General features: G+C 38.9%; 1 protein-coding gene across 1 annotated transcript in view; it reads right to left on the bottom strand.

Moving 5' to 3' along the window:
* Positions 1–445: 445 nt before the first annotated feature.
* Positions 446–26,253, bottom strand: part of LOC121946024 (neuroendocrine convertase 1-like) — a 204,329-nt gene continuing 178,521 nt past the window's right edge. Inside the window, exons 17-20 of the mRNA XM_042490429.1 lie at positions 16,027–16,150; positions 8,379–8,548; positions 2,864–2,932; positions 446–1,323 (exon numbers count right to left, since the gene is read on the bottom strand). Of these exons, the coding sequence (XP_042346363.1) occupies positions 1,111–1,323; positions 2,864–2,932; positions 8,379–8,548; positions 16,027–16,150 (576 nt within the window). The 3' untranslated portion in view covers positions 446–1,110. The remainder of the gene's footprint in view (positions 1,324–2,863; positions 2,933–8,378; positions 8,549–16,026; positions 16,151–26,253) is intronic.

Here is a 26,253-nt window from a genome sequence, read left to right as displayed (position 1 = left end):
GGGAGGAATCACAGGCTTTCCAAAGGCTGTTTAAACAGCAGGGCTGAGGAGCTCTCCCTCCTCACCCTCCCCCCATTTTTCTGCATAAGGACGTGCATATAGGATGTGTGTGTGTGTGTGTGTGTGTGTCTGTGATAGATCTCATGGTCCCATTGCTCATGTGCGGCTCGATTAGCCCCACGTGCCTCGTTCGTCAGACGTGGAGGCAGAGCAGATGGCAGGAGACGCACCGTGTTACCATGCTGCGGCACTATGTAACGCCGCTCTAATTGAAACATCAATACTGTCCTGTCAATACGCTACTGCTACTTTACAAAACACCATTACCTGCAGACCTGCACTTGACTCTGAAAACCCTGACATCTTTGTTTCACATTGACATAAACTGGTAAAAAAAGTTTTTGGCTGATTCCACAATGGCAACAAAGTAACTTTTCCCAACATGTTGTGTAAGGGTTTCTGGTGTTTTTAATATCCTAATTTCAATTAAACACTTCAGTTGATTTGTGTTTGTGTACAGCGTTGCGGTGGTAAAGGAAGCATGCAGAAATAAGAGAGAGATTTTTCTCTCTGTAGCATCTCCGCTGTGGCACATTTTTAATGAATTGATAAAAAGTTGAGGGAGTTCACATGGCTGTGATCAGTAATTCGACGTTATCGGAAATTCAGTGGAGAACAGAGAGAAATTAGGCGGCTAGAAATTAATTTGCTATTTGTCCAACTCAATGAGGAGTGACACAGCCCCTTTAATGAATGGGTAATCCATTTCTTATTGCACTGAGCTGAATTCACCCTTCAATGAAGTGGAAAAAGACAAACATATCTTTCACTAACCTTTGCAACATCTGAAAGCAAAGGGGGGTGGTGTGGGGGTGTAGAAACCTGCTCCGGAGACTATTTGTTTTTGCAGAAAGATTTATATGTTTGTGTGTGTTTCTGTGGAGAGTGATTGAGTTTTAAAGCAAAGCGAGGAATCCACAATAAATAATGTGTGCCAACACTGAGGCCACACAGTCAAAGAACTGTACATGGAATTGATTCATGATCAATTGGTTTGCAGCACAGTGGAAAACAAAAGTCTTTATTTACCCGCAGTTTATGTGTGTTTCCTCAGTTTCTTGCCAGATGCGCTGTCCCTTCTCCTGGCTTTCTGCTCACATGTCCGCCTCCTTTTGGATCTGAAGAGTCCTGAAGAACCTGTGACGGTAAGGACCTGCTCTCTCTGTCCACATTGTCACTCGTGGTCTTTGGCTCATGAGGCTCTTTCACAGCTGAAGGTCTTGACCCCGTGGAGGACTTCTGTACAACATCTGTGTGATGTAACTGTTGGATATAGCATTAATATAAGTGTATGACATGAGAAAACTTAATCTACAGGAACTAAACACAGAAGCATACAGTTACATTAGTCAGTCTTATTTTCTCAACTAATTGATTCATCCTTGTGTCAAAATGTCAGAAAATAATGTAAGATGCCTGACATCATTTCCTAAAGCTCAATGTGATCTCTGTGTTGATGTCACTTTGTTTTTTGCTCAAACAACAATTTTAAAAGACTAGGAGTATGGAAAAAGTCGATACAGCAAAGTATTGCCATATTTTGCAAAGCAATATTGTACCAATACATGGACACCAAGTACAGATTTCTTCAATATATAAATTATAAATATTGCAAATACAAATTACACTTTTTGAAGCGCACTGGAAAAATAAAATCAACTGCTTTTTCAGTCCACAGTACATAAACATTTTACTGCTCTAAAAATGACTGAAGTGAGATGAACCTACCGAAAACTTTATCTTATTTGGTAAAAGAGATGCTGTCCTATGGAGACTGATGAAAAAATGTAATAAATCACAATATAGAAGTTGTCGAAATACTTAGTATATTGTTTAAAATCACAATATTATTATATTGTGACTTTAGTATCATGATAATTTCATATTGTGGGGCCTCTGATGATTACTCCTCCTGAAAGATACTCAATTAGTGATCGCATAACGTGAAGAAGACCTCACAGTTAAGAGGCTAGAAGTTGGGAAAGGTTGGCATTTTTGCATGGAAAAAAATACATGAAAGGATGAATCAATTCTAAAAAATATGTCAACCAACTAATCACTTAATGGATAACTGTTTCAGATATAAAAACAGCCACATGTCCTGTAAGAAAAAATGGCATTTTGGTGACTAAATTGCGCCCAATGCCTGGCATGAGAATATACACTTACCTGATTCACACAATCACGTTGTTTCCCTTCAGCACTTCCACAGTCAGAAAACAACCAGTGAGTACGATTCCACTGTATTAGTACACATTTTCAATTTCCACATTTTAAAAAAATGCAGTACATTTGAAAAAAGTCAAATTGTCCCTAAATATTTTTTATGCTTGACTGGGGTGCAAAGAAAAAACAGGAAGTGCAATATAAACTTTGTGGAGAAAAAAATAAACATATCAAATAAATCATGATGTACACACGGCATGTGAACTTAAATGTCGCTCAAACTTCCGCTTCAACAAAGAGACAAAAAAATATAGTTAAAAAACATTGAATCAGTAGGGACCGATGAGACTGTAACGCTCTCTGAATTAATACATGAAGTAAAGTGCTATATTTCCACCATGTTTTCTGTGTTGTTTTCCATTGTTTGAGGTTTAACTGTCCCGATTTTAATACATCATCTAGTTGTGCCCCTCTTTCTGCAGTGGTTTAAGAGAATCAGTGCCGCCAACTGTTTTGATGAACCACCTACTATTATTAGTATAGTTGATACAGACGCACAATATTTCGCATTTTCGATTGCAGATTATCTGGATAAAAACTTGACTGCGGTATCTAGACTAATGGGGCTGCAGCTTACCTGGAAAGCCATGCTGGACGTCAAGGGCTTGTTGTGGGTCTGCTTATCCAATACCAAGTGTCCAGAAATCTTCAACATTGGAACAAATATTTGGTGTTAAAGACAAATAAATGGTATTATTTATGGTAAATTATAAAGCCATGGACCAAGTCCTGTTTTTGAACCAAGCATTACAAAAGACAATTTCAGAAGTTGTTGCAGTAACTAAATTAAAGGTGTGCTCAAGTGATTTTATAGTTAACTTGCATTAAGGTGAGGGACTTACAAGGGACAGATTTTAAAAAGAATCGTCAAAATCAAAGAAGCAGGAGCCCAGATATGCTGACTTTTAGTCCCTTGTTTGGGACAATTTCCAGAAATGCCGGAAATTACATTTTCCATAATGCAACCAGAAAAAGCTTTTCATCTAATTCTGTTTAACACCTGCGCCTTTCAAATTATACACCCCCAATTCACCAATTTGTAACATAGTCTTTCTGTTAAAAACTGGAAATCTCTACCCCCAAACCTCATGATATCTTCAGGGAGTTGTTTCCTCATAAATTTATTCCAGACTGTTCTTCTTATTGAAGACATTATACAACAGTCTGCACAGGCTGGTCAGTGTATGACTAGTAAACCGACCTCTCCATGTTTGTGTAAAATCTGTGAAGTGGCCCTTTAATCTGATTCTAATATGCTATGATTTATTTATAGATGTTGTGGTACATTATTTGTTCTTGTCAGGTCCTCCATCTGTTGCGCTTCACACCAGCACCACTTACAGCAGGGGTTGTGACTTTGACATCCTTCCCCCTTCCTTACGGATGTCATGGGTAAAAAAAAACAAAACAAAAAAAAAACATAAGTAATCTGATATCACCCTGCTTTCTCAAGGAAAAAGACAAGGACAAACAGCTGAATTTTTGAAATCGATCAAAAACTGGCTCTGTCCACGGGAGCGACATTTCCGACTTTGGTTACGATTTGATCTTGGCTCAAGTTTTCACTGAGTGTTGACGTCTCAGAGTTGTGAGGAATCCCGAGCCGGCAGCTTACAGCGGGGGCTTCACTGATACAGTATTTACAAGGCATGAGGAAGTGGGAGCGCTGCAACAGACGGCACCGTACACGGCGCTTTCAATTATTTCTCACAGCATTCATGAAAATAGAAGCACAGCAGGGAGTACAGTATGAACAGCAAAACTATAAAAAGACATGGAGCGAAAAGAGAACTCCCAAGCTAAAATAAAATGGCATCATATGTTGGTGTTGGTGAAGAGCTGAGAGTAGTGGCTGTCTCCGAAATAGGAGAAATGGAAATATTGTGGTGGAGTGTAGACACGATCAGCAGTGATGGAGCAAAAAATCCTGAGCATAAATAATTGGAGTCAGGGTTGAAGTTTTAATTTGATAGCATCTTCAAATTTTATTTTGAAACCGAAGCTGGTCTGACTTAATGAAACTCCAAGCAAGTCGTCCAGGCCTGTCGTATGAGACACATACAGATAGTCTGCCTTTCTCCACAGGGGGGAAATTTTTACTTGACTTAAAAATTGCAGTGTTCTAGTCTGAATGAGTTTGAAGTCAAAATACTTTTCCAAAATGAATTCAAATTAGATTAAAAGACAAGTCCACAGCCTTGCTAGCAGCTCTATGAGACTCGGCATGCTAAAATGCTCACATTGGCAATGCAAACAATGATTTTTTTATAAATGTTGAGATGTTTTATATATGTATTCAACACCTTCACCTTTGTGATAATTAGCACTACATACAAAGTACAGTTGTTACAATTCATCCTGAGTAGCTCAGAACTTCTGTTAAAACAGAAATCGATGCTTTTCTTGCTCAGTTTTCACAAATGCTTTGCCCAAAATAAAATGCAGTTTAGTTTTTAAATACACCAATTGGGCTGAAGTAAGTAAATGACAGAATAGAAACTAAAAAACTGGTCTTGTACGTTTGCATTTAATGACCTGAATTCTTCCTTAATTTGTTGACGATAAGTAAAACATTAGTAGTGCCAGAAAAAAAATAAAATAATCATTAAAAAAAAAGGCAGAGATCAACAAAATCAGCATTATCCAACTACTGTGGATCATGAATGTCTGTACAACATTCCATGATCATCTACATTAACAGACGTTGCCATCAATAGAGCTGCTAGCTAAAAACAAAATAAAGCTTTTGCCTCTTGCATAGTTCGGTTTGACTCGACTCGACTCGACTTTTTTTTTCCCCCATATTTCATTTTGTACAGCGGACTGCTACTCAGTGTAGGCGGGATTCTCAGCTGATTGCCATAGCGATGCTGCATGAATTTGCTGTGACATCATCCTCATCGCAACACAAGTTGAATCCTTTTATCAGCAACCAGACAGATGAATGTCTGTACTTCATTATTTGTACAGTGTAGCACATGGCTTTTGCTGGCATTTTTAAAAAATCTGGGTGGAGTGAATAAGAATTTCTTGTTGCTATTAATGGTAGCGAGGCTCTTTAAAAATGGTGAGTTTGTGCATGATGTTCTACGTTGTGCTAGATTCTATCTGACCAATCATTGGTCAGCAGTTTTTTAACTCCACCTTGTAGCATCCACTTTGCTCTCTTTGAACCCCAGCCAAGGTTGTACCAAAATAAGTACCCTGTACTACTCACAATTTTTGCTAATGGAAAACCAAAAAAAGAATGAGTCATGTTTTGAGGAGCCGTGCCGTATCATGCAGTTAAAATCCAGCATTAGGGAATAGTCACACATGAGCAGAATAAACGCTCAGTATGTTTACACGCACAGTTCAGTCAAGCTATGGTCATAGCTCCATTAGGCCATTTAACGGGACTACTTTCCTTGTCCCAGTATACGAGCACTACGGAGAATCCATTTATTGACGGAAATAAGTCTGACTCCACCATGGCAGGTGGAGATATGCCTTTTTTCTGCAATAAACCTGATATAGACCCAATCACAACACGTATGAATAACATCATATTTAAAAATGATTATTAGCAAGCTAGCTTTTATGAGCTAGAAATGTAGCTTTGGTGTATGGTTAAATCCAGCACTGCCCACGTTCAACAGAAATATCGTCTCAGCAAGGAATAGTACCTCTGCAGTCATACTCACATATGACCGCACGCTCAGTGTGAAGTTGATATTCTGTTATTTGTATCAATGTGATGGCTCGCCAGTGTACTGGGAGACTCACAAACCTATTTTAATTGACGGCATTTCTTTCTTTTCTTTTAAACTGTGCTGGTGTGTGTGTGTCTTTCCCTGAAGACTTGTACGATTCAGTAGACAACATCACCTATAATGGAGTGTACGCTCTCATTCATCCTTCACTGTCACATCCCCCTGACCATTAAAGTCACGGATCAATTTACTTAAACATGACATTTTTTTTAAGCTGTCTAACTTAACGTCAAACCAATCTTTCTTCATTTCTCTGCCTCTGTTACCTCTCTGCCATCCTAAAGCATTGACAGCTGTAGATATAGCCAATTTCTCCATATTTTCTAATCCCTAACACCACTACTGACACTAATTTGGTTTTTTTTCTCCTGATTTTCTACAACAGAGCTTTGAGCTCTGCAATATTAAGTTTTTCTTTTTACTCTTGTGTAAGATGTGAATTAAATTTCCTAGAAAACAGAGCAGAACAGCCAGCCTTATATATACATATATATAGATATATACATATATATATATATATATATATATATATATAATATATATATATATATATAATGGCGTTGATTATCGTATCGAAACTCATGAACAGGTGGCATTCATTAAGTTGAAACGAGCCATTTAAGGCAAGTCTGTGCAGTCAGGAGAGTTTAGTTTGAATCTGACTTTGAACATTTGTATGTAAGCATCACAGAAAAAAGTATGACACCTTTAAGATAAGAATGCAAAAATGTTCTTACACGAGGCCCAAAATGAGTCACAAAGGGCTGTATTTTTGTAGTTTCAGGTTATGATAACATAACAAGGTAATTTGATTGTCTGATATCACAATGTCCCCAGATCTCTGCAATTAACTTACAGTGTTATTTATTACCCACAGTCAGAAATGATGGCGAACTACAAAAAAACCCTGCAAGACTCAAGTGGTAATTAACCGTAAATATCCTTCATATTGTCAGATTTAGCATATGTTTAAGCACTGGAAAGCACACACCTCCACCATATCCTCTCTGTCCTCTAAGTCATCAACAGAAACAGATGACAACCAGCTTTTCCGGGAGCTGATCTCTCTCTCTTCCCTTAGATGAGAAGCTGTTAGTGAGAGAGAGAGGGAGGGAGAGAGACGCTCACAGAGATGTTTGTTTCCCAGCCCTTCCACCGTCTCTGTGGGACGACCCTCCCCATCCACCCACCCACCAACCAACCACCCCCCCCCCCCCACCCTAGTGGATCAAACAAAGGACATCATTTGTAGGCCAAGTCTTTTTCTGAGCGTCTCTCTCCTCGGCTCTGCATACCAATCCAATACAGCCCAAGGAAAAAAAGCCACGCCGTGCTACGTGTGTGTATATGTGTGTGTGTCTGGGCCAGGGGTTGGAAGGTCTGTTTGCCTCTCCGCCAAGCATCGATTTATCCTTTTCTCCAATTTATTTCTCCTCCTTGCCTCTACGATCCATTCAGATCTGCCTCTAGGGGAGGAACTGGGGGTAAAGACGTTGTCAGGCCTCGTTGTTCCCTCCTAAGACTGGCTCATCTACAGGCCCGGGGACCATGTTCCCCTGCAAGGACATGTCAGCCACACACACACACAAACAGCTACCTGTTGTCCGGAGGCACACTTTTATCAGCGCTGTAATTGGCCTCATAATGCAGCGTAAAGGACACAGATAGAAGGCTTTAATGATTGTGGGGGGATAATGTGTTATTAGTCTGAAAGGGAATTATATTTGTTTCAGTTCAGACGCTGCACTCAAAGATGATTTTGGCGGACCACAAAATGTCCTCTGATTTCAAAAGGGGAGTCATACCCTGCTCCTTTTTCTGCAGTAACAACTGTTGGTGAAGCCGGAATGATATTTAATTGTTCCTCATAATCAGGCCTAGACTGAGTGTTGGAGCAGATATGATCAGAATAACAATATCTCAAGTCCCCATTCAACTGTTGCCGTCTGTATGATTCTGACATTTTCAGATGTTATTACTCGAGACTCGAGGATTTGTATCCTAAAGCCTCGGCGATGACGACAGCCTTGAACAGAAATGCTGCATGTGCACAAATCCCACAGTCGTACCCCTACACACACACACACACACACACACACACACACACGCACACACACACACACACACACGCACGGCAGAAATCTGTGAGCCATTCTTCAGTGTCACGGTGAGCGACGCCTGGCACATCTTTACACCTGAAGTTGATCAATGCAGATATGTCCAGGGGGAAATTGAAATCCATAGGAAATTAGGCAGCGTCAGTGATTTATTGGAATAGTAAATCACAGTGTGTGTGTGATGTGTGAAACGTGTGTTCCCACTCTGTGTACAGTAGCGTACCTTGTGTCTGGCTGGGGCAGTGATATCAGCAGCCCGTACCTTCCTGCCTCTCTCCATTCGGTAGACCCACTGAATCAGGTCCAAAGGTTGGTAACGGTCCCTTGGGTACACCCCCTTGTGAGGGACGGGGTGACGCGACCCCATGGACACAATGCTCTGCAGGGGTCCCTCTGAAGAAAAAAAAGAAAAAGAAAGCATAGTAGTACTGTTGAGGTGGTGCATGGCACTCTTTGCATCAGTAGCTACGTTTCTACCCAAATGTCAAGTCAATTTTGCGCAAATGTTTGAAATGTTGCCAAAGATAATACGAAAATGATGTCTCTTACACATTTACCTGGCTAAAACAGAAAAACAATAAAAATAAAAGAACAGAAGCAAGTCTTTAAGGGTGACTTAAAATCTTTAAATGTGTTCGTACTTGCTGAGTTTTTACTATTCTGTACTGTGGTTAAAGGTACAATCCTTAAGATTTCTGAGAAATCAAATCCTGTGTTTGATACATTTATAATCATAAGAAGCCATTCAATGTATTTTTTAATTCTGCAAGTTACCGTCTACATGGTAGTTATTGTTGTTAGTGGTGGAGTCCGCTATTCTTGAGTGTAATTGCCTACTGATGCATTAAGGATTGACAGGAAAATGATGTGTACATGTACTCCAACATTACTATATGTTTTATCTCATTATATCATCCTCAATGCCTCATACAGCTGCATCAGAACTTTATTGTTATAGTAAATTAGTTCTGTGACATAATACGTCTTGCTAATTCAAACCAAATCTCTCCTACTTCTGCCTCTGCAAATTAAAAGCATTGAACTGTCAAAAAAAGGGTTGCTTTTATTGTAAAGGAGTCACAGCAATATGTTTGAAGACCAAAATAAAGAAGTGAACTTGTTGTGGCCATTCAATCGTAATGTCAGCTTGTACATACATAAAGAAACAGTCAGGTTGACTCCCTATAAAGTTGTGGTAAATTAATATTTCAGGACATTTTCAACACAAATTCAACCACTTTACTGGCAAATTATGCCAAGTTTAATAATTAGACGTGTTTCTCATTCAACTCACTGCAAAATTTCTGCTGTGTCATGTGAAATGTATTTGCTATTTGAATTCAGGCTTTCTCATTTGTTACATTTTGACTCAAAATGACTTGATACTGGAAATGCAGCCATTCCCTCTAAGTGTGACTCATTCTGTGAAGTTTAATATGGTGGGTTTAAAAAAAGAAGAAAAAATGATTCACACAACTAACCTTATGTTTTACCTTGACCATAAATCAAAGTTTTAATCCTAAACTAGCCCCTTAAAGAACATCAGCACCAACATGTCCTCACTTTAGAGGGTTTGTCCTCAGCTTTCAGTGCTTGTGAAGTAATCTGATCCTTTCAAGAATGAAACTGTACAACAGGCACACTCGCAGTACAACGAGAAAATCAAAAATATATACCCGACATTGAATAGTTATGTGAGTCTCTTAGAGGAGATTGCATTCATGCGTGAATGTTCAAATAAATCCAGGAGGATTTTCTCGAGAATAAAACAGAGATAGTGTGTGGTATGAACCCCGACTGAAGAATCACCGCCCCACACACACACACTCCCACACCCCTTCCCTTGCTGTTTTTTTTCTTTTTCCAGGTACACCGCTTGTGTTCCAGCTTGTTTTTGTCCTGCTTTAATTGCTTTTTTTCCCCTTTTTTTGCAGAGAAGAAGAAAAGACAACAACAAGGCGGCAAGGGCTGCAGCTAATGGAGAGGCTGTAATTGTGAATGGAGGCATTCATCTGGAGACGTCGTCCGTGAATTGCGCCGCACAATGCGCAGCGGCGGGCTGCTCAGATCACCAACCAGTCACCAAACACACGCAGATGCACACATATAGACGCACACACTGAACCCCTTAGATCAGTGGTGCTCAGAGGAGGAACATAATCACACCTCACCAGAGAGCAAGACACCAAGGAGAGGAGGAGAGAAGGAGTGAGGAGTTAGGGGTGGAGGAGGAGAGCAAGAGGAGAGGAGAAAATACACAAGGAGAGAGGAGGAGAGGGGGGAGTAGGAGGAAGAGACAGCATGGTGAAACTGATGTTTCCTACTATTTGATTTGGGCCATAGAGCCCAGGAGGCAGATCAGATAGGGCCACACGCACACACACACACACACACACACACACACACACACACACACACACACCACACACACACACACACACACACACACACACACACACACACACACTCAAATGCATGCACACAAGCATGCAAACACAAACACTCTTACTCACAAACTTGTAAGAAAACACACAAGGATTCATGCACATCATATAAACACATATATCGACACACACATGCAAGTAGGCTGCACACACACACACACACACACACACTCACACTTTGAAAGACAAGAAAACACACAAACACATACATTTAAAACTATACATCCTCATAAACAACTTGTCAGAGCTCAGAGAACCACCTCACAAACCTCACGCTCCCCTCTGCCTGCTGAAAGCAGTAAAACCCACACACACATCCTTCAACCAAACAAACACCATTAAGCCAAAACACGCAGTAACAACGCTTAAAAAAGACACAACAAAGCCTACGTGATGGTATATATATATATATATATATATATATATATATATATATATATATATATATATATATAATATATGAGGACATGTATAAAACCTTCATCTCGGTGAGGCGAGGCGAGACGAGGCACCTGTCAGCGCGGCGGCTCCTGCTACTACAGAGAAACATCAGGAAACAACAACTCAATTAAACACACCATCCCTGTTCAATTACTGCCACATAATCACAGCAATTTACCTTCACATGCCACACAGCCACCAAAGAAACACACACAGGGGCACGCACACATACACAGGCGCAGGAACATGTTTGAGGCTCATGAAAGGCACCTGGGCTGGAGCTGCAGCTTCATCCTACACATCATGAGTGTAAAGCTCAGCGTTTGGTATCAGCTGGCTAACTGGCTTAACAGAAAGCATGTTGGCGCAGTATAACTCTACTGCTGATTTACTGAAGCTCCAGAGACAATAACATTTGCAAACACTCCAATATGACTATAGGGTAGGCAAAAGTACATTAACGTAATGGTTATAAATGTCTTAAAGTGTCTGAACACTGAAAATTATATCTGCAAGTATGTCAGCTGTTATATAAATTAAAGGAATGCGTCAGGGTTTCAGTACATCTATTTGATAAGTGATGAGATCATAGACACCAAACTCATGAATCAGCTGCCATTACATGTCAGGCTCACGTGTTTTAGTATGCATTATCTCAGCTGCTGAAGTAATAGGAAAGAGTAATGTTGTTATTTTTCAGTGATAATCCTAAAAAATTGTCGCAAAATTTGTTCCTGGTTTTGGCAAGAAAACTTGTGATTTGATCCCATCCCACAATGCAGTTTAATTTTATTTCAATAAAGATATCATATACAACAAGGTGCCACTTAACTATAACAAATGCAGAATAATACAACCGACCTGGATTAAATTATTCCATCATAAACATTGTGGTGTTGTTTTCTGAGACTGTATTTGAGACCTGTTAATTAACCCTTTGAAACCTGAGCAAAGTGCCTTAATTTCTTTCAAAAACATTGGCAATAAGCAATGAACGAGGAAATTACACAAAAAATAGCAATAACATTTTTTTAAAAAAAGAAAAGAGAATGACCTGAAAATTATTTTTTTTAAAAAGTGAAAAGAAAAAGAAAGTTTTTATTACAAAGAAATTCAGAAAAAGTGCCCAAAAATGTAAGTATTTTTAAACATATTTTTAAATATAATTCTGATAATTACAAATATAGTTTATTCCCCATTTCTTTATTTTTTTGCCCTAGATATTTTCCCTAGCTATTTTAAAATGATTTGCAAAATCTACTAATTTCTTGCAATCTGTGGTACATTTCTAACCAATTGCCTTTTCTCTATTTTTTTGAAAGAAATCACACAAATTAGGTTTGAAAGAGTTAAATACCTGTGAAAGGCGTCTCAAAGCAGCACAAGAAAAGTAATGTTGCCCCAGGTGTCAAGGGGTTAAATGGTATGGTCATTTTGGAGGCAGTCTGAATATGATTTATGGAGGGCGAATAAAAAATCAAGAGTTTGTTGATGCTACATGATAATCTTAACTTCACTAAAATTCCACATGAATCCTTTTTTCATAAATTGCTTCTCTGATTTTTGTTAATGATTTATAAAAATAGTGGAAGGCTTTAACTTTTTCTGGCCTCCGAAGGGGGTCTTGACAGAAAAAGTTTGAGAATCACTGCATTAAACTGAGAATGGTTCCTAATATTTTGTCTACCTTCATTTGCATAAAAGAAGAACATAATGACCTACTTCCTGCTGCTGTTATGGACTGCATTTGTTTTAGCTGGAGGTACCAAATAATCCGGCACCTGTATTTCTCTTTTACTCCGGTGAACTACAGAGGTGCAGGGACCTTAATAGAGTACACAGCAGGTCACAGAAAATCAGTATACATTATTTACTGGGTAATTTCTACTCCCACTGGCGTGTGTGTGTGGTCTATAAAGCCAACAGAGCAGAAATCATTAAATCACCCCACAGATACTTTACAATACTAAAACCTTCTGGACAACAAGTGTGATTTCTTTCTGATTGCCAAGAAAAAAATTATGGCATTCAAAGGCTCCAAGCTAAAATGTTAGCTTTTAAAGCTAAATGATAAGTACTCTTAAATAACATTGTGCAATATATGAACTATAAAATATGCATAAACATACTTTTGTGCAAACTTTTTAGTGCTTTTGGTCTGGGTTTGTTTTTCATGGTTTGCACTTAGTAACTTGGCTCCAAATCAGAAAAATCTTCATGCAACAAACAACAGTTTGAACAAGTGTTCCTCTTTGTGGCAACAAAAAGGCCCTGAATGTTAAAAAAAAAAACAAAAAAAAAACAAAACAAAAAAACAAAACTTGTCTGACCTGCTCAGAGACTTCAACACCCATCCAACATGTTAAGAGACTATGTAGAACAGTAGAAGCGCGCACAACTCCAAAAATCATGAAGAATATATAGAGGTGCACAATTGTGGCAAGAATGCAAAATCAAACAGAACACCTGCACTCACAGATAATTAACTTATGTAATGCGGGCAAAATGAGCAAAAACTGATGTGTTTCAGCTACAAAAAGCCATCGTCAGCACGATAAAAAAGTGGGAATGTCAAATTATGTAAACAGGTGGGGTTCAAATAACAATCAGGACAGAAAATATATCATGGAGTGATAAGATCTATCTGATGGTGAATGGCACATAATGTTTATGAATGCTATTGGCAAAAATGCCATAATAAACATAATGTTACTATTGTGAAATCTCTATGTGTTGGATTATGTGTCAGTTGTTTTGGTGTTTCCATTTCTCCATCTATCTGGATTCTATAGCTCTGTATTTTCAGTCTTTTGCTCTATGTTTCCGGTTCTGGGCATATGTTTTCACACCTCAGCTTGTAACACCAGCTGTCGATGTTGTTTCTGATAGTTACGGACACTCCTCCTACTTGGCCAATGCTGGGCGGTTCATTCATCCACAGATGGATCCTATCATTCCATTATGTATTCTGTACCCTGATTGTTGTTTGAACCTCACCTGTTCATATAATTTGCCATTCCTACTTGTTTTATCACGCTGATGATGGCTTTTTAGTTGAAATGTGTCCGTTTCTGTTCATTTTGCCCACATTAAATAAGTTAATCTATCTGTGAGTGCTGGAGTTCTGTTTATTTATGAATCGCAACCATAACATCTGCACGCCATCACGTCAGTGGCCGCCCTTACTAATGGTCTTGTGGCTGCAGCCAGGTTCCAAAATCTGAAGAAAAGTCTATGGTTTTGGAATTACATGTATAACAATCACATATTGATGTTATATTTAGGTAAGGCACTGTATATGTATTTTGTTCTGATGTCCACATACTTATGGCCACGTAGTATGAGTGGCTATATCTGCAGATTAGTCTTTTTTTAACTCATGAAATATGATGTAAGTACTGCAAAGTCTCATCTCGTAATTGAAAAGAACAATTTTAAAAGCATGACACATATTTACTTTATTGCTAAAAGTCAGATAAGAAGAAGATCAATACAACTCTAACATCTGAAGTAAAAGCTAGGAGACGGTTAGCTTAGTTTAACATAACAGCTGGCCTCAGTTCTGTCCAAATTAAGACAGTCAGCCTCCTACCACCTCAAACTTTTGTTCAGCTGAAGTTACTGCCCTCTGCCTCTAACTCCACATTTTACATACAGTCTCCTCACCTGAGTCATTCGTATATATTCTGCACAAAGCATAAAAGGTGCTTTTCTGGAAATTGTGATCATTAGGTGACAGTGTGTGAAGTTCAGAGCCAGCAAAGTACAGAGTAATGTCATTGGGGAGAAGATTGAGGAATAGCAACACTGGAAGAACCTGTGAATGAGTGTGTGTGAGTGTGTGTGCATGTGTGTGTGTATGTGTGTGTGTGTGGACAGCAGATTGACTAACAGCTTGAACTTGGGTTAGATCCAGGAGCACGGGGAGGGATACATGGATGGATGGAGAGAGAGTGAGAGGAGGAGGAGGGAGAGCCATTGATTTCTCAACAGAGAGATCAGCATCTTGACAGAAAGAGACGAGAGAGCAACAGAGCAAGACGCGCACACACACACACACGCGCACACACACACGCACACACACACGCACGCACGCACGCACGCACGCACGCACGCGCACACACACACACACACACACACACACACACACACACACAGAGAGATAGAGAGGGTTCCCACTGTGGCCCTCTGGTGAAATTCCACAACCTTTCCATCTTTTTCCAGGTTTCCAGAACTGAGCTGTCTAAAATTTGGCATTTAATGCAGATAATAAGTGAATGATTTGTAGAAATAAATCCTTAATTTCCTATCTTGAACACATTTGTTAAGGTGCTTGACTTTCCTTGAGTATCTTTCAAAAGTCCATGATATTCCAGGACCTCCTTGACTGGTAGGAACTCCCGTTGACAGAGATCAAAAGGAGAGTCTGGTTCAATGTCTCTCTCCCAGCATGCCTCGGTGATTCTAACAACCCTAAAACCCCCGACAGGGACACGGAGGATGGTGCTGTGGCTTCGTGCCGCTGTGGCTAACGAGGTGTATGTGTGTGTGTGTGAAGGTTGTGGGCACCAGGGGAGCTGACACACACTGTGGAGGAGGGGGTGGGATTGGGGAAGAGGTAGCCAGGGGTCACGCTGTAATTACACATCACAGTCCCTGTGGTCAGCGGCCTGCCCGACTTCTACTGACTACACTGCCTCAGCCAAGGAAGCAGGGATGGCAGGTGGAAGGAAGGGCTGGGGAATTTTTGTGTTGTAGTTGTGGAAAACTTTTGAACTTGAATTTAAAAATTCCTTTTTGGATTGTTTTTTTCTATTTTCTGCTTTTTAATTGACTGATTAATTTGGTTTTCAGTGGGTGTTGTTATTAAAAAGTAAACAAAGTACACTCAGAGCATGTGTTAAACCTCCACAGTAACCCTGCCTCCATTCTCACCTCAGTTTGTATGTGTTTATAGCAGCACAAGTGGTTGACACTCTCACATACCGTGCGTGGTCCTGTGTGGGTGGTAGGTGCCGTAGAGGATGAGTTTAACACTGAGCAAGGCTCCTGATGCATCCTCGTCACTCGGCCTGCTACAGCTCATCACTGTGCCTTTGTGGTCAGTCACCTGGAAATAAATGCATCAGCAAGGGCATCATTTTACAAAAAAAACCCTGATCCACATTGAGAAACTTGCTGACTGAATACATGTGGAGAAAGTGGAGAAATAACAAAAAAAAAACACGTTATTATTCAGTTAATGTAGTAAATTGTTACAAAATGTTCAGTGAACTATCCCTGACACAAATATGGTTCTACTTCAGATCAAAGTCAAAGTTATTGTGTCATTTCTTCACCAGCATCAACAATCATGCCTTTTTAAATGATGTGCAATTTTACGTGTTTAATATACAACTGTATTCTTAAAAAAATGAAATAAAGTTTTGATCTTTCCAACATATCTGCTTCTGTTAAACTCCTCTGATGCTCAGTGGTACCTCTCAGAGTTTGGTAATTTGGGTTGCATCTTTTGTGAATTGTTAAGTGTCATAATTAAATCCTCATTTGGACAAATGTCTTTTGTTCAGGGGACCACCATGTGGAAATCCTTTCATACAGAAGTCAAAGTTAATTATGACAGGGATTGTGTTAAAATTCAAGCCCAAACAGTTTTAAAGAAAGATCAGTCATTAGTCACAAATCATCTGGTGCCTGTCAATGAGTTTTATGGGAATTCCATTGTGCCACAGTTTGTGTTTTGTGCTCTTCTCCATTTTGTGTATGTGTGTGTATATGCATACATACATACATAGTTTGTTTTTATCAGAATAAGAATCAAGTTTAATAAAGTCTTAAATGAAAGTGAAACCAAGTTCACTGCAAAAGTCAAGAAACATAAATGTAGAATAGAAAAATAACATTAGAAATATCATAAAAAATAAATACAGTATATCTGCTTGAAAGGCACATTTAGGGAAAACCAGTGCAAACTACCTTTAGCTGTACAGACTAGTGGAGCTGTAGTTATTAATCTCTTCAAGGGATAGTTTGGATCTTCTGATGTAGTTTTGGAGTGGGTGCTTATCAATAGGCAGTGTATTACATAGTTGTTGGCAGTTGGCATGTTTGGAGAAACAGGCAGGAAGCTAAAAAAATGTACTGCTATAGATGCAGAAGTAGCAAAAAAATATTTTAGCCTTGTAAAAAATCAATGAGTTAAAAGTGTATGCTTTATTTAGAATATTTTCATGGCTTTACCATAAAGCAGACAGCCCGTTCTGATGGTGAACTAAGCCGTTTATGGCTTCAGTTCCTCATCTATGCTCTTGTCAAAGTCACCGAGCTCACAGACAAACTAACTGATTAAGGCAGCTCCTGTGTTCAGCGAGCTAGAATTACTGTTTTTCTCAATGAAATCTGGCTTTGTAGAGACAGAAATGTAAGTTCCCCGATGCAATAATCAAATATAGCACACACTGAAACTGATCTTGGATTTTTTAGGTGGCTATGATACTACTACTACTACTATATACTGCTGCCCTTTGTCCACAACAGTACAGTGCCTTGCTTCAGTGTCAGTACTCCTGCATGTCAACTACCATCCATTGTATGTAATATACTGACTATGAATTAGTACCTCATACTAACCCACTTTGAAAGATGCAAACTATCCCTTTAACTAGCTTGTGGATTTAAAAGTAATTTAAAACATAATTCTTACCCTATTTTTAAGGTTAAAAACCAAAGTATAAAACTTTTACTTGTATCTATAAACAACCACAAAAATGCTCCTGAAGTCTGGAGCAGGTCAAAGACAGACTTCTCTCCATATAAACTCTCTGCATCCGCCAGAGCAGTTGTCCAGCCTGCGTGTGTGTGTGTGTTTTTATTCTATATGAGTGCGTATGAGTGTTTGTGTGAGTGCTCCCAGCAGACCAGAGGCCAGGCATGGCGGCCCCCAGCCGAGTGCTGCATTGATTTGTTGTTGGTAAACAAACAGCTGGATGCCACAGGTGGATCGATACGCCTCGCATGCCTGCCAGCCTCCCAGCATGCCTTTCTACTGGGCCGACATGGCTTACCGAGGGAGCTGCGACCCCGCTGTCGCTTGGAAACCTCATGAGTCAAATATTTTGAGCTGGCTGATTGTTTTTAATTGAGCTGAAGTTAATTTTGAACATAAATTTCTCTCCTGACACGGGGGTCCACGAAATCCATTAATACTGTTTAGAACTTTACAAACATTCTAATTCTCCGTAGCAGCAAAATATCACGTTGTCATGTTTGGAGATTTATGGTTTACTACAGGCATGATAAAATTGATGCTTGACTAGAAGTGGAATGAAAAGTGTGAGAGCTACAGAGCCGAGACAAAACCAGGGCGTTGAGGAAGGAGAAATTAAACTGACTTTTAGACAAAAGGGAGACAAAGAAAATGAAAGGATTAGCAGAAGCAGAGGAACAGAGGGGAGAGGGGAAGGATTTCAAAGCCAGAGAGAGAAACTACAGAGACAGGGAAAAAAAGAGAGGTGGGGGGGATTAGTGATGGGCGAGAGATGGCAGGATATCGAAACGGGCGAGTGTCAGGGAGAGGAAAGTGAGACCCAGCGATAGAGGATGAGCCTGAGAAGAGAAAGGGCTTCAGAAAGAGATAGTGAGACAGAGGCAGCCAAACAGAGAAGGAAAAAGACTGGACAAAGAAACATGTAGCCAAAAAAGAGGAAGACAGAGAACACTATTGGCAAAGGCAGTAAAGGAGACGAAGAGCCCTAAAAAATTTAAAAAATGGAAACTTGACTTGGCACATGATATGAAACTCTGAGATGAAATTTTGATGTTGGAGACAAAGCCAATAAATCTCTTAAATCTCAAAAATATCTCTCACATGTCAAAAGTATTTTAAAAAAAGTTTTCAACATACTCTGCTCTGATATATAGCCCTGTGCCACCACAGTCCTCTACTGCAGGACACTGAGCAGATCTAGTAGAGCAGCTGTAGCTCAGAATGAGCTTGCAACTTTCCAAAAAGGGGTTGTCTGATATCAGGTTACTACTTAAGTGTTGCTCTGTTTTCCAGTAATTTCAACACATTTTCTTTCAATTCCAAATCTTCTAGTATTGCAAATTGCAGCAACTAGAAGGGTTGTCAGAGAGTGCAGACCTCCATCAGGGCCGAATGACCTCACTCGCAATGTTAATGAAAGTAATAATTATTCGTGCATTCACCCAGTGATTTGGATCTGCTCTAAAATTTAGCAGATTCCTCCCTGACCCTTCTACCAAGTTTCATCACAATCACACCAGTAATTTCTCTGTAATCCTGTTGCAGACAAATCCTAAGTCAGTCTGCCCGACATCTACGGACACTCAGAAAATTCTGAACACATGGCTGCATTTTAACGAACAGCCTTGGCCATGTTATAACTACGACACAACATGTTTTGGTCTTCCTGCATTTTTCTCAACATCTTGTTGAGTGTTATCGCGAGATTTAAACTGATGCATTCAAGGTATAATCACTGTAGGAAATTCCATACATTACACAAACAAAATAAAAAACAAACTGAACCAAAATACAACCTCCTTACCACCTAGCAGGCAACATTCCCACAACACTGGCTAATGTTACCTATAAGTTGCAGTACTGTTTTAAAGAATAAAATATAAATATAATGTTCAAAGAATGTTTTTTTTTTTTTTGTTATTTTAAATAATGTCCCTGTAAGGTTAAATGCTGACTAAGACGTGATGTTTTAACATTCTGAGGATGCTTTGGTGAGAGGTGACAGATCATAAAATGTTCTTTTATAAAATGTTCCCATAATGTTACATGAGAACAAAGGAAGAACTTCAGAATATGTTATTGAGGACTGAGATCACAGACCATATACTGGTTTTGCCGTCGATGACAAACAACTACGAAGTCGAAAAAAGGAAACTGTCAATGTGGATTCAAATGATTGGACATATCAAGTTTTTGCAGAACTGATTGTGGATTAGACAAAAGAAAATTAGAGATTGTGGATTAGAGAAAAAAGGAAATGTAGGAAGATCTTCTCTAACTTCGTAGTAATACACTTTGAATTTCTGGTTCTGTTGCTGCTAAATGCTTATAGGTTTTTAAGTGACATCTGCTCAGCCGCGGTGACTGTCTTAAAAAACACAGTTGTTACTAATAATATTAGAAATGGCTCTGTTCAAGTAAGCCACAAAGCAAGCATGCACAGAATCAGGGCCCTGAAACTGGAGCAGAATTTTTATTAGTTACACCTATGTGTTATTAACATCTCTTTATTATTACACACTATGACATGTCAAAATGTCTTCTGACAAAAAGGCCTCTGTTTCACTCTAAACTTCAACTGTATGTATTCGACTAAATTTATATAATACATAACTCCCTGCCCTGAAAGATTTAGGGTTCAGGTTTGGCAGCATTTTAATTATTAAACTGCTGCTGAATTTGCTTATCAAAAGCATTTCTCTCAAATTCCAAATCAAACCTGTTTAAGTTTAACCTTTCAAAATGCAAAAAAAAAAATGTATATAAAAATATTATAAATACAATAATATTCCATAACTTCAAGTCAAACAATAGCATTCAAGGAACTAAGAAAAATATTAGATTTCTATTTTTTTTTTAATGCCTGCCTGACTTTGTACATACCTCATTGCTCATATTGCTGAAAGAGGAGAATTTTTAAAAGATTTGATACAAGAGTTGTTAGTCAAAATATGTTAACACGTCAATTGTTATTACATTATTCTTATCCTTAAAATGTACTAAGGTAAATACTGTGCATGTTATCTTGTAGTCTATTTCAACTTTATTGGATTTTTTTCCCTTTTAATGTAAACTTGACAACTTGATATGACATCTTTGGATACAGTTGTCAATAGTTGAAATTTAGTGTTGATATTCAGTTTCTTCACACATCACATTTATATTATACTACATATGATACTTAAATATGATAGATGACATGAAATTTATATTGACAATCATTTTGAGTTTGACCAAAAAATGTCATTTTTGTGATGGTGGAAAAGCATATAGGCCGTCACAATCTCTAGTGAAACTTCAGATCGAAAAACCAAAATATTCATAAAGTGTACATGTGTAAATCCTGTTTCATTGCATTGCAATCTTTCAACTACCAGATTCAGACAAAAAATTAAAGTTCTTAACAGAGGCAAAACCTATTTTTGTCAAAGTGTACATAGGTTAGTATTATAACCTTCAGACACAGCATCTTACTATGTGATATTGGACTGATAATGCATTGCAAAAATATGAAACAGGAAGTTGCTACAAAAGCACACAGTAGTCAGTTCACTCTTACAGAAAAAAGAAAAGCTCCAAAATAAAAGCCTAAAAAAGAAACCTGCGAGCGTTGGCAGTGCTGGAGCGCGAGGCAGAGTCAGATGGGAGGGGAGGAGGAGTCTTGCTGTGTCTACATATGTAAAGCAGCAGGGAAGCAGCAGTGTGTCAGACTGAGGCTCTGGCCCAACCTGGGCTCCTCGCTGATCCCTCCAAAACATCAATCATCCAAAACAGGGCCATCATGGACACATTGCATGCTGGGAGACACACACACACTCAGACACGCACACACTGCAGAACACTTAGACACAAACAACTGAACAATCACACACAAGCTTGCACTATTACAAACATTTAAAATGTGTACATGCACACACACCGCACAAATACACATTGAGGTGCAAATACATGCATATACATTCAGAGGTGAGACTTACAGACACAGACAGCATCACAGCGAAAATGCAGTGATGCAATTACACAATCGAACATTCTGAACACACACACACACACACACAAGCACACACACAAGAACACGCTTAAAGAGTGCATGTAGTAAATGACATACAAACACCTACAGTGCAAACTATACACACACATGCAAACAAACATGCACACACACACAGGAGCGTGCACACACAAAGTGACACTCTCTCTGCTTCCTAGTCTCACACAAAGCACGCAGACAAACAGAAATAGGTATCCTGTGCCCACAGGGCGCCCTCGCCCCCGACCATCTGTGACGGGTGCCAACACACAGTGGGTGATATTTACATGGAGACCTAACCCCCCCCCTCCACATACACACACACACACAGAGAAATAAAAAAAGAAAGAAATACCCACAAAGGGCCGCTCGGATCGCTTGATCTCCCAAAACTCATTAAACATGCAGATATATGCAAATATATGCACCTCTAGAAATCCACCTTGGGCCAGTGTGTGTGTGTGTTTGTGGATGAAAGTACACGTTGGTGAGAATGTGTATGCAAGTTTGTTTTCACAACTACCGAGGCTTCAACAGTGTGTGTGTTCCAAACTTGGTGCTGTGTGTGAGTTACTTTCTTTATATGCTGTTGGAGCAAAGTGTGTTTTCACATTTGTTTACCAGTAGTAAGTAATACCTTTTCATGCTATGAGTGTACCAAATCATATCTCTAATACTATACATATCTCTACTTTTAAAAGTAATAAAACAGCATTTAAAAATCCAAACTAACATTAAGTCACACATTGGGCGCTGAAAGATTTGTATTCCACTTCTGTTTTCCTCATTTCCAGTCATCTCAATTTCGGTTTGGATTCCAAATAGAGGACAAAGCTGTGTAACAAAGTTCCACTCCCACACTTCACTCTTTACAAAAATAAAGTAGCAACATTAGTTTTGCAATTAGAAAGTCATAAGTTAGTATGCTCTAACCACCCGCACTAACACCCACTGTAGCTGTGCTGAGTGTAGAACATAACAACCAGTTAATGGAATAAATTATCAAAAATGTGGTTATATGTCTTCAAACAAAGCACTGTCATTTCAAAATGTCCTGACATTAGCATCATTATAAAGGGTACCGAGGTACAGACAATATTTAGCCGTCTGTTGAGTGTTTTGCATTGTTTCGTTTTGAAGTTGGAGATATTTTTTAGTATCATCTGATATGTGTTAATTTAATAACACACTACAGTACTAATACTTTTGTACTATAACTGTTAGATCTAGATGCATCTTTAAATATGATAAATTCTTCTTGTTAAACACTTAAAAACCAAATTGCCCAACACAATCCTTACCCTAACTCAAACTACTCATTGATTATCAAACATTTTCTGATGTACCTGTTTGGAATTAGATTTAAATGTCTCATTAGAATCACTTTAAGGAGACAGTTCATCCCGAAAAAAAACAAAACACATAGTTTAACTCTTACCTATAGTGCTATTTATCAATAAATGTATTAATCTGTTTTGGCATGTGTTGCAGAGTGCTGGAGATATCGGCGTTGGACATGTCTACCTTCTCTCCAATATAATGGAAACAAATAGCACTTGGCTTGTGGTGCTCCAAATGCCAATAAAGAATACATTTAAAAATCCACGTATAGAAAACATGCATCCACTCATAAAAGAAAGACTGGTGCTCACAACAGCGCAAAATGTTAACACGAATGGCATCTTCCTCAGATGAGCTGTAATGTTAGCCAGCTCAGTGGTGTTAGGTGAGCTAGCAGTAGATGTATGCTTCCTTCTGTGCTGTGACAGTTGGTAGGTGCAGTTAGGTTGAAAGAAAATAGTTCCTACATGAATCTGCTCACAACAAGGTTTGTGGATTATCTTGAGTAACCATGTAATGATTTCTGGAAAAAGACATTGCTGTTTTTCAAATGTATATTGTTGGCACTTCAAGCACCTTAAGCTGAGTAGTTCCATTCTAAATATATAAAAAAGGGCAGACATCTCTATGGCCAATATCTCCATTACTCAGCAACACACACCAAAACAATCCAGACTGAGGAAAAAATGTTGAAAATTTGTTTGTTTTCTTTATTTGGGGTGAACTGCCCCTTTAAGTTACAGAAAAGCAGGGTAATATTACATAATTTCTTTAATGTGTATTAAACAAACTGCATCATATCATCCCAACACTATTAATGTTTCCTCTTGGCTGCAAGCACTGATCAAACACCAGAGTTATCTGCTGGTTATTCCATTTGTCACTGTGTGTTTGGTTTGTGTAGGTGACTGTAGACGAGGCATCAGGATGACGACGGTAAACATATGATCCGTCAGTCATGGCCTGCAAGAGTGGCTGTTTGTGTGTGTGGTTGTGTGTATGTGTGTGTGTGTGTGTGTGTGTGTGTGTGTGTGTGTATGTGTGTAGCCACAGTGCTGCAGGCTAAATAGTGCCATTATATTCCTACAGCAGCACTAGTCACAGTCAGCTTGAGCCTCAAAGTCCTCTGGGATATCAGAGATATCTCTGCTCAAAGACCGCTGCCACCCTGTCACACACTCGCCGCACGCGCGCGCGCGCGCGCACACACACACACACACACACACACACATGCACACACGCACACACTCTCCCGCTGGGCATGGCAGCATGGAGCCAGGTGGGGTAGAAGAAAGAGAGCAATGCATTTGTGTTTACATTTCTGTGTTTGTATATGAGGATATTCTGTGTAGCTCAATAATGCAGAAATACTGCCAGAGTGGTTACCATTTGTAAGAGTTGCTTTATCCATGTGATAAAAGACATTTTTCTCCTACATCTAATGGTATCTAACAATTGGGACAGTTTTGGCTTTATATGTGCTCAGGTTTTGAGATAGTTGTCTTTCAGATTTCTGCCTCCACACCAATACAATGGAGGTGAATAGAATTTTGTTTTTGGTGCTGACAGCCGTGAAATATTACATAAAAAAAATCCTAAGCAACATTTCTTTCTGGAAACACTATACTTTTGACAGAATGTAATTCTGCAGAATACTCACAGTGTGTTATGTGGATTTGCCAAATCAATGAGTACACAAATAAAAGTCTATTTACCTCCACTGCACCAGAGTGAAGGTAAATATCTAAGGAAAAAAACTTAAAACTTGGGCAAACAAAAAGCAGAATATCTGCAGGATTCCTACACATTCTCATGGGGGGAATCTTAAAAAATTTCCCATGACTTTTTAATGACCAATAATGAAATTTCTATGACCATTCATGACATATAATACAAAAAAAAAAAAACTGTATTTACTCCAAATGTATATTTTTGGATCGAAATTTAACAGAAGCCTTTTTCCAGTCTCTGAAAGTTGGTAATGTTCATAAGCACATTATTTTTCTTGCACCACTTGCCTGGAATTATTCAAACATATTAAATCTAAACTCTACTCAAGCGTAATTCCTGCAAGCTGGCATACAAAGGAGAAAAATTAAGAAACGCACATGATGGTTAACAAAACGTCACACATTGATACATACTGGAGTTACGTTACATAAGCGGCTAAAGAAAATCGGTTTGCCATTGTGTAACATTACTTGGAAAGTTAAATGGTAAATATACCTGCACTTATATATAGTGCCTTTCTAGTTCTAGTTCGGCCACTCAAAGCACTTTCACACTACGTGTCACATTCACCTATTCACTCATACATTCATACACAGGTGGCCAAGGCTACTGTACAAGGTGCCACCTACTACTCAGTTTACATTCATACACAATCCCACATTGATGCAACAGCCATCATAAGCAATTTAAGGGTTCAGTATCTTGCCCAAGGATACTTCAACATGTTGACTGGAGCCTGAGATCGAAATACTAGCTTTACGATTAGAGGACGACTAGCTTTACCTCCTGAGCCACAGCCACCACAAAAATAAATTTGTAGTGCGTTATGTTACATTATGGTAGGTTATGAACGGAAGATTATGGTAACAATCAATTACATTACACTAAAAAATTCCATGATTTTTTTCAAAATGTTAAAGGATTTCTCAAGTTCTATGCCTTTTGCAGGCTTGGAAAACAAGATGTTGAAATTACATGATTTTTTTGAGGTTTTCAATGACCATGGGAGCCCTGTATCTGCATGGATTTTGTATTTGGATGAACTGAAAGTTTAAACTAACCCAGCAATAAGCATAAATATCGTATACCGATGCCTTGAGTGTCATTTTTATGTTATATTTCCAACAGAAAGTTACGTTTTAGCACTGTCTGCAGGAGGACAGACATGCTTTAAAGAGAGAAGATGAGAGGGAGACGTGTGAGATAGAGAGAGAGAGGAGGTAAGAGGTAGAGTGGAAGATAAAGGACAGAGAGAGAGAGAGAGGGAAGATGAAGAAAGATCAAGGACACACAGGGTCGAAATAACATCTGATGTACCTTTTATCTGATTATGAATTATCCTTAATGG

Source organism: Plectropomus leopardus, chromosome 7 (genome assembly GCF_008729295.1).
Source record: "Plectropomus leopardus isolate mb chromosome 7, YSFRI_Pleo_2.0, whole genome shotgun sequence".
Lineage (NCBI taxonomy): Eukaryota > Metazoa > Chordata > Actinopteri > Perciformes > Serranidae > Plectropomus > Plectropomus leopardus.
The sequence above is the reverse complement of the archived record's forward strand: the minus strand, read 5'-3'. Positions and strand labels throughout refer to the sequence as shown.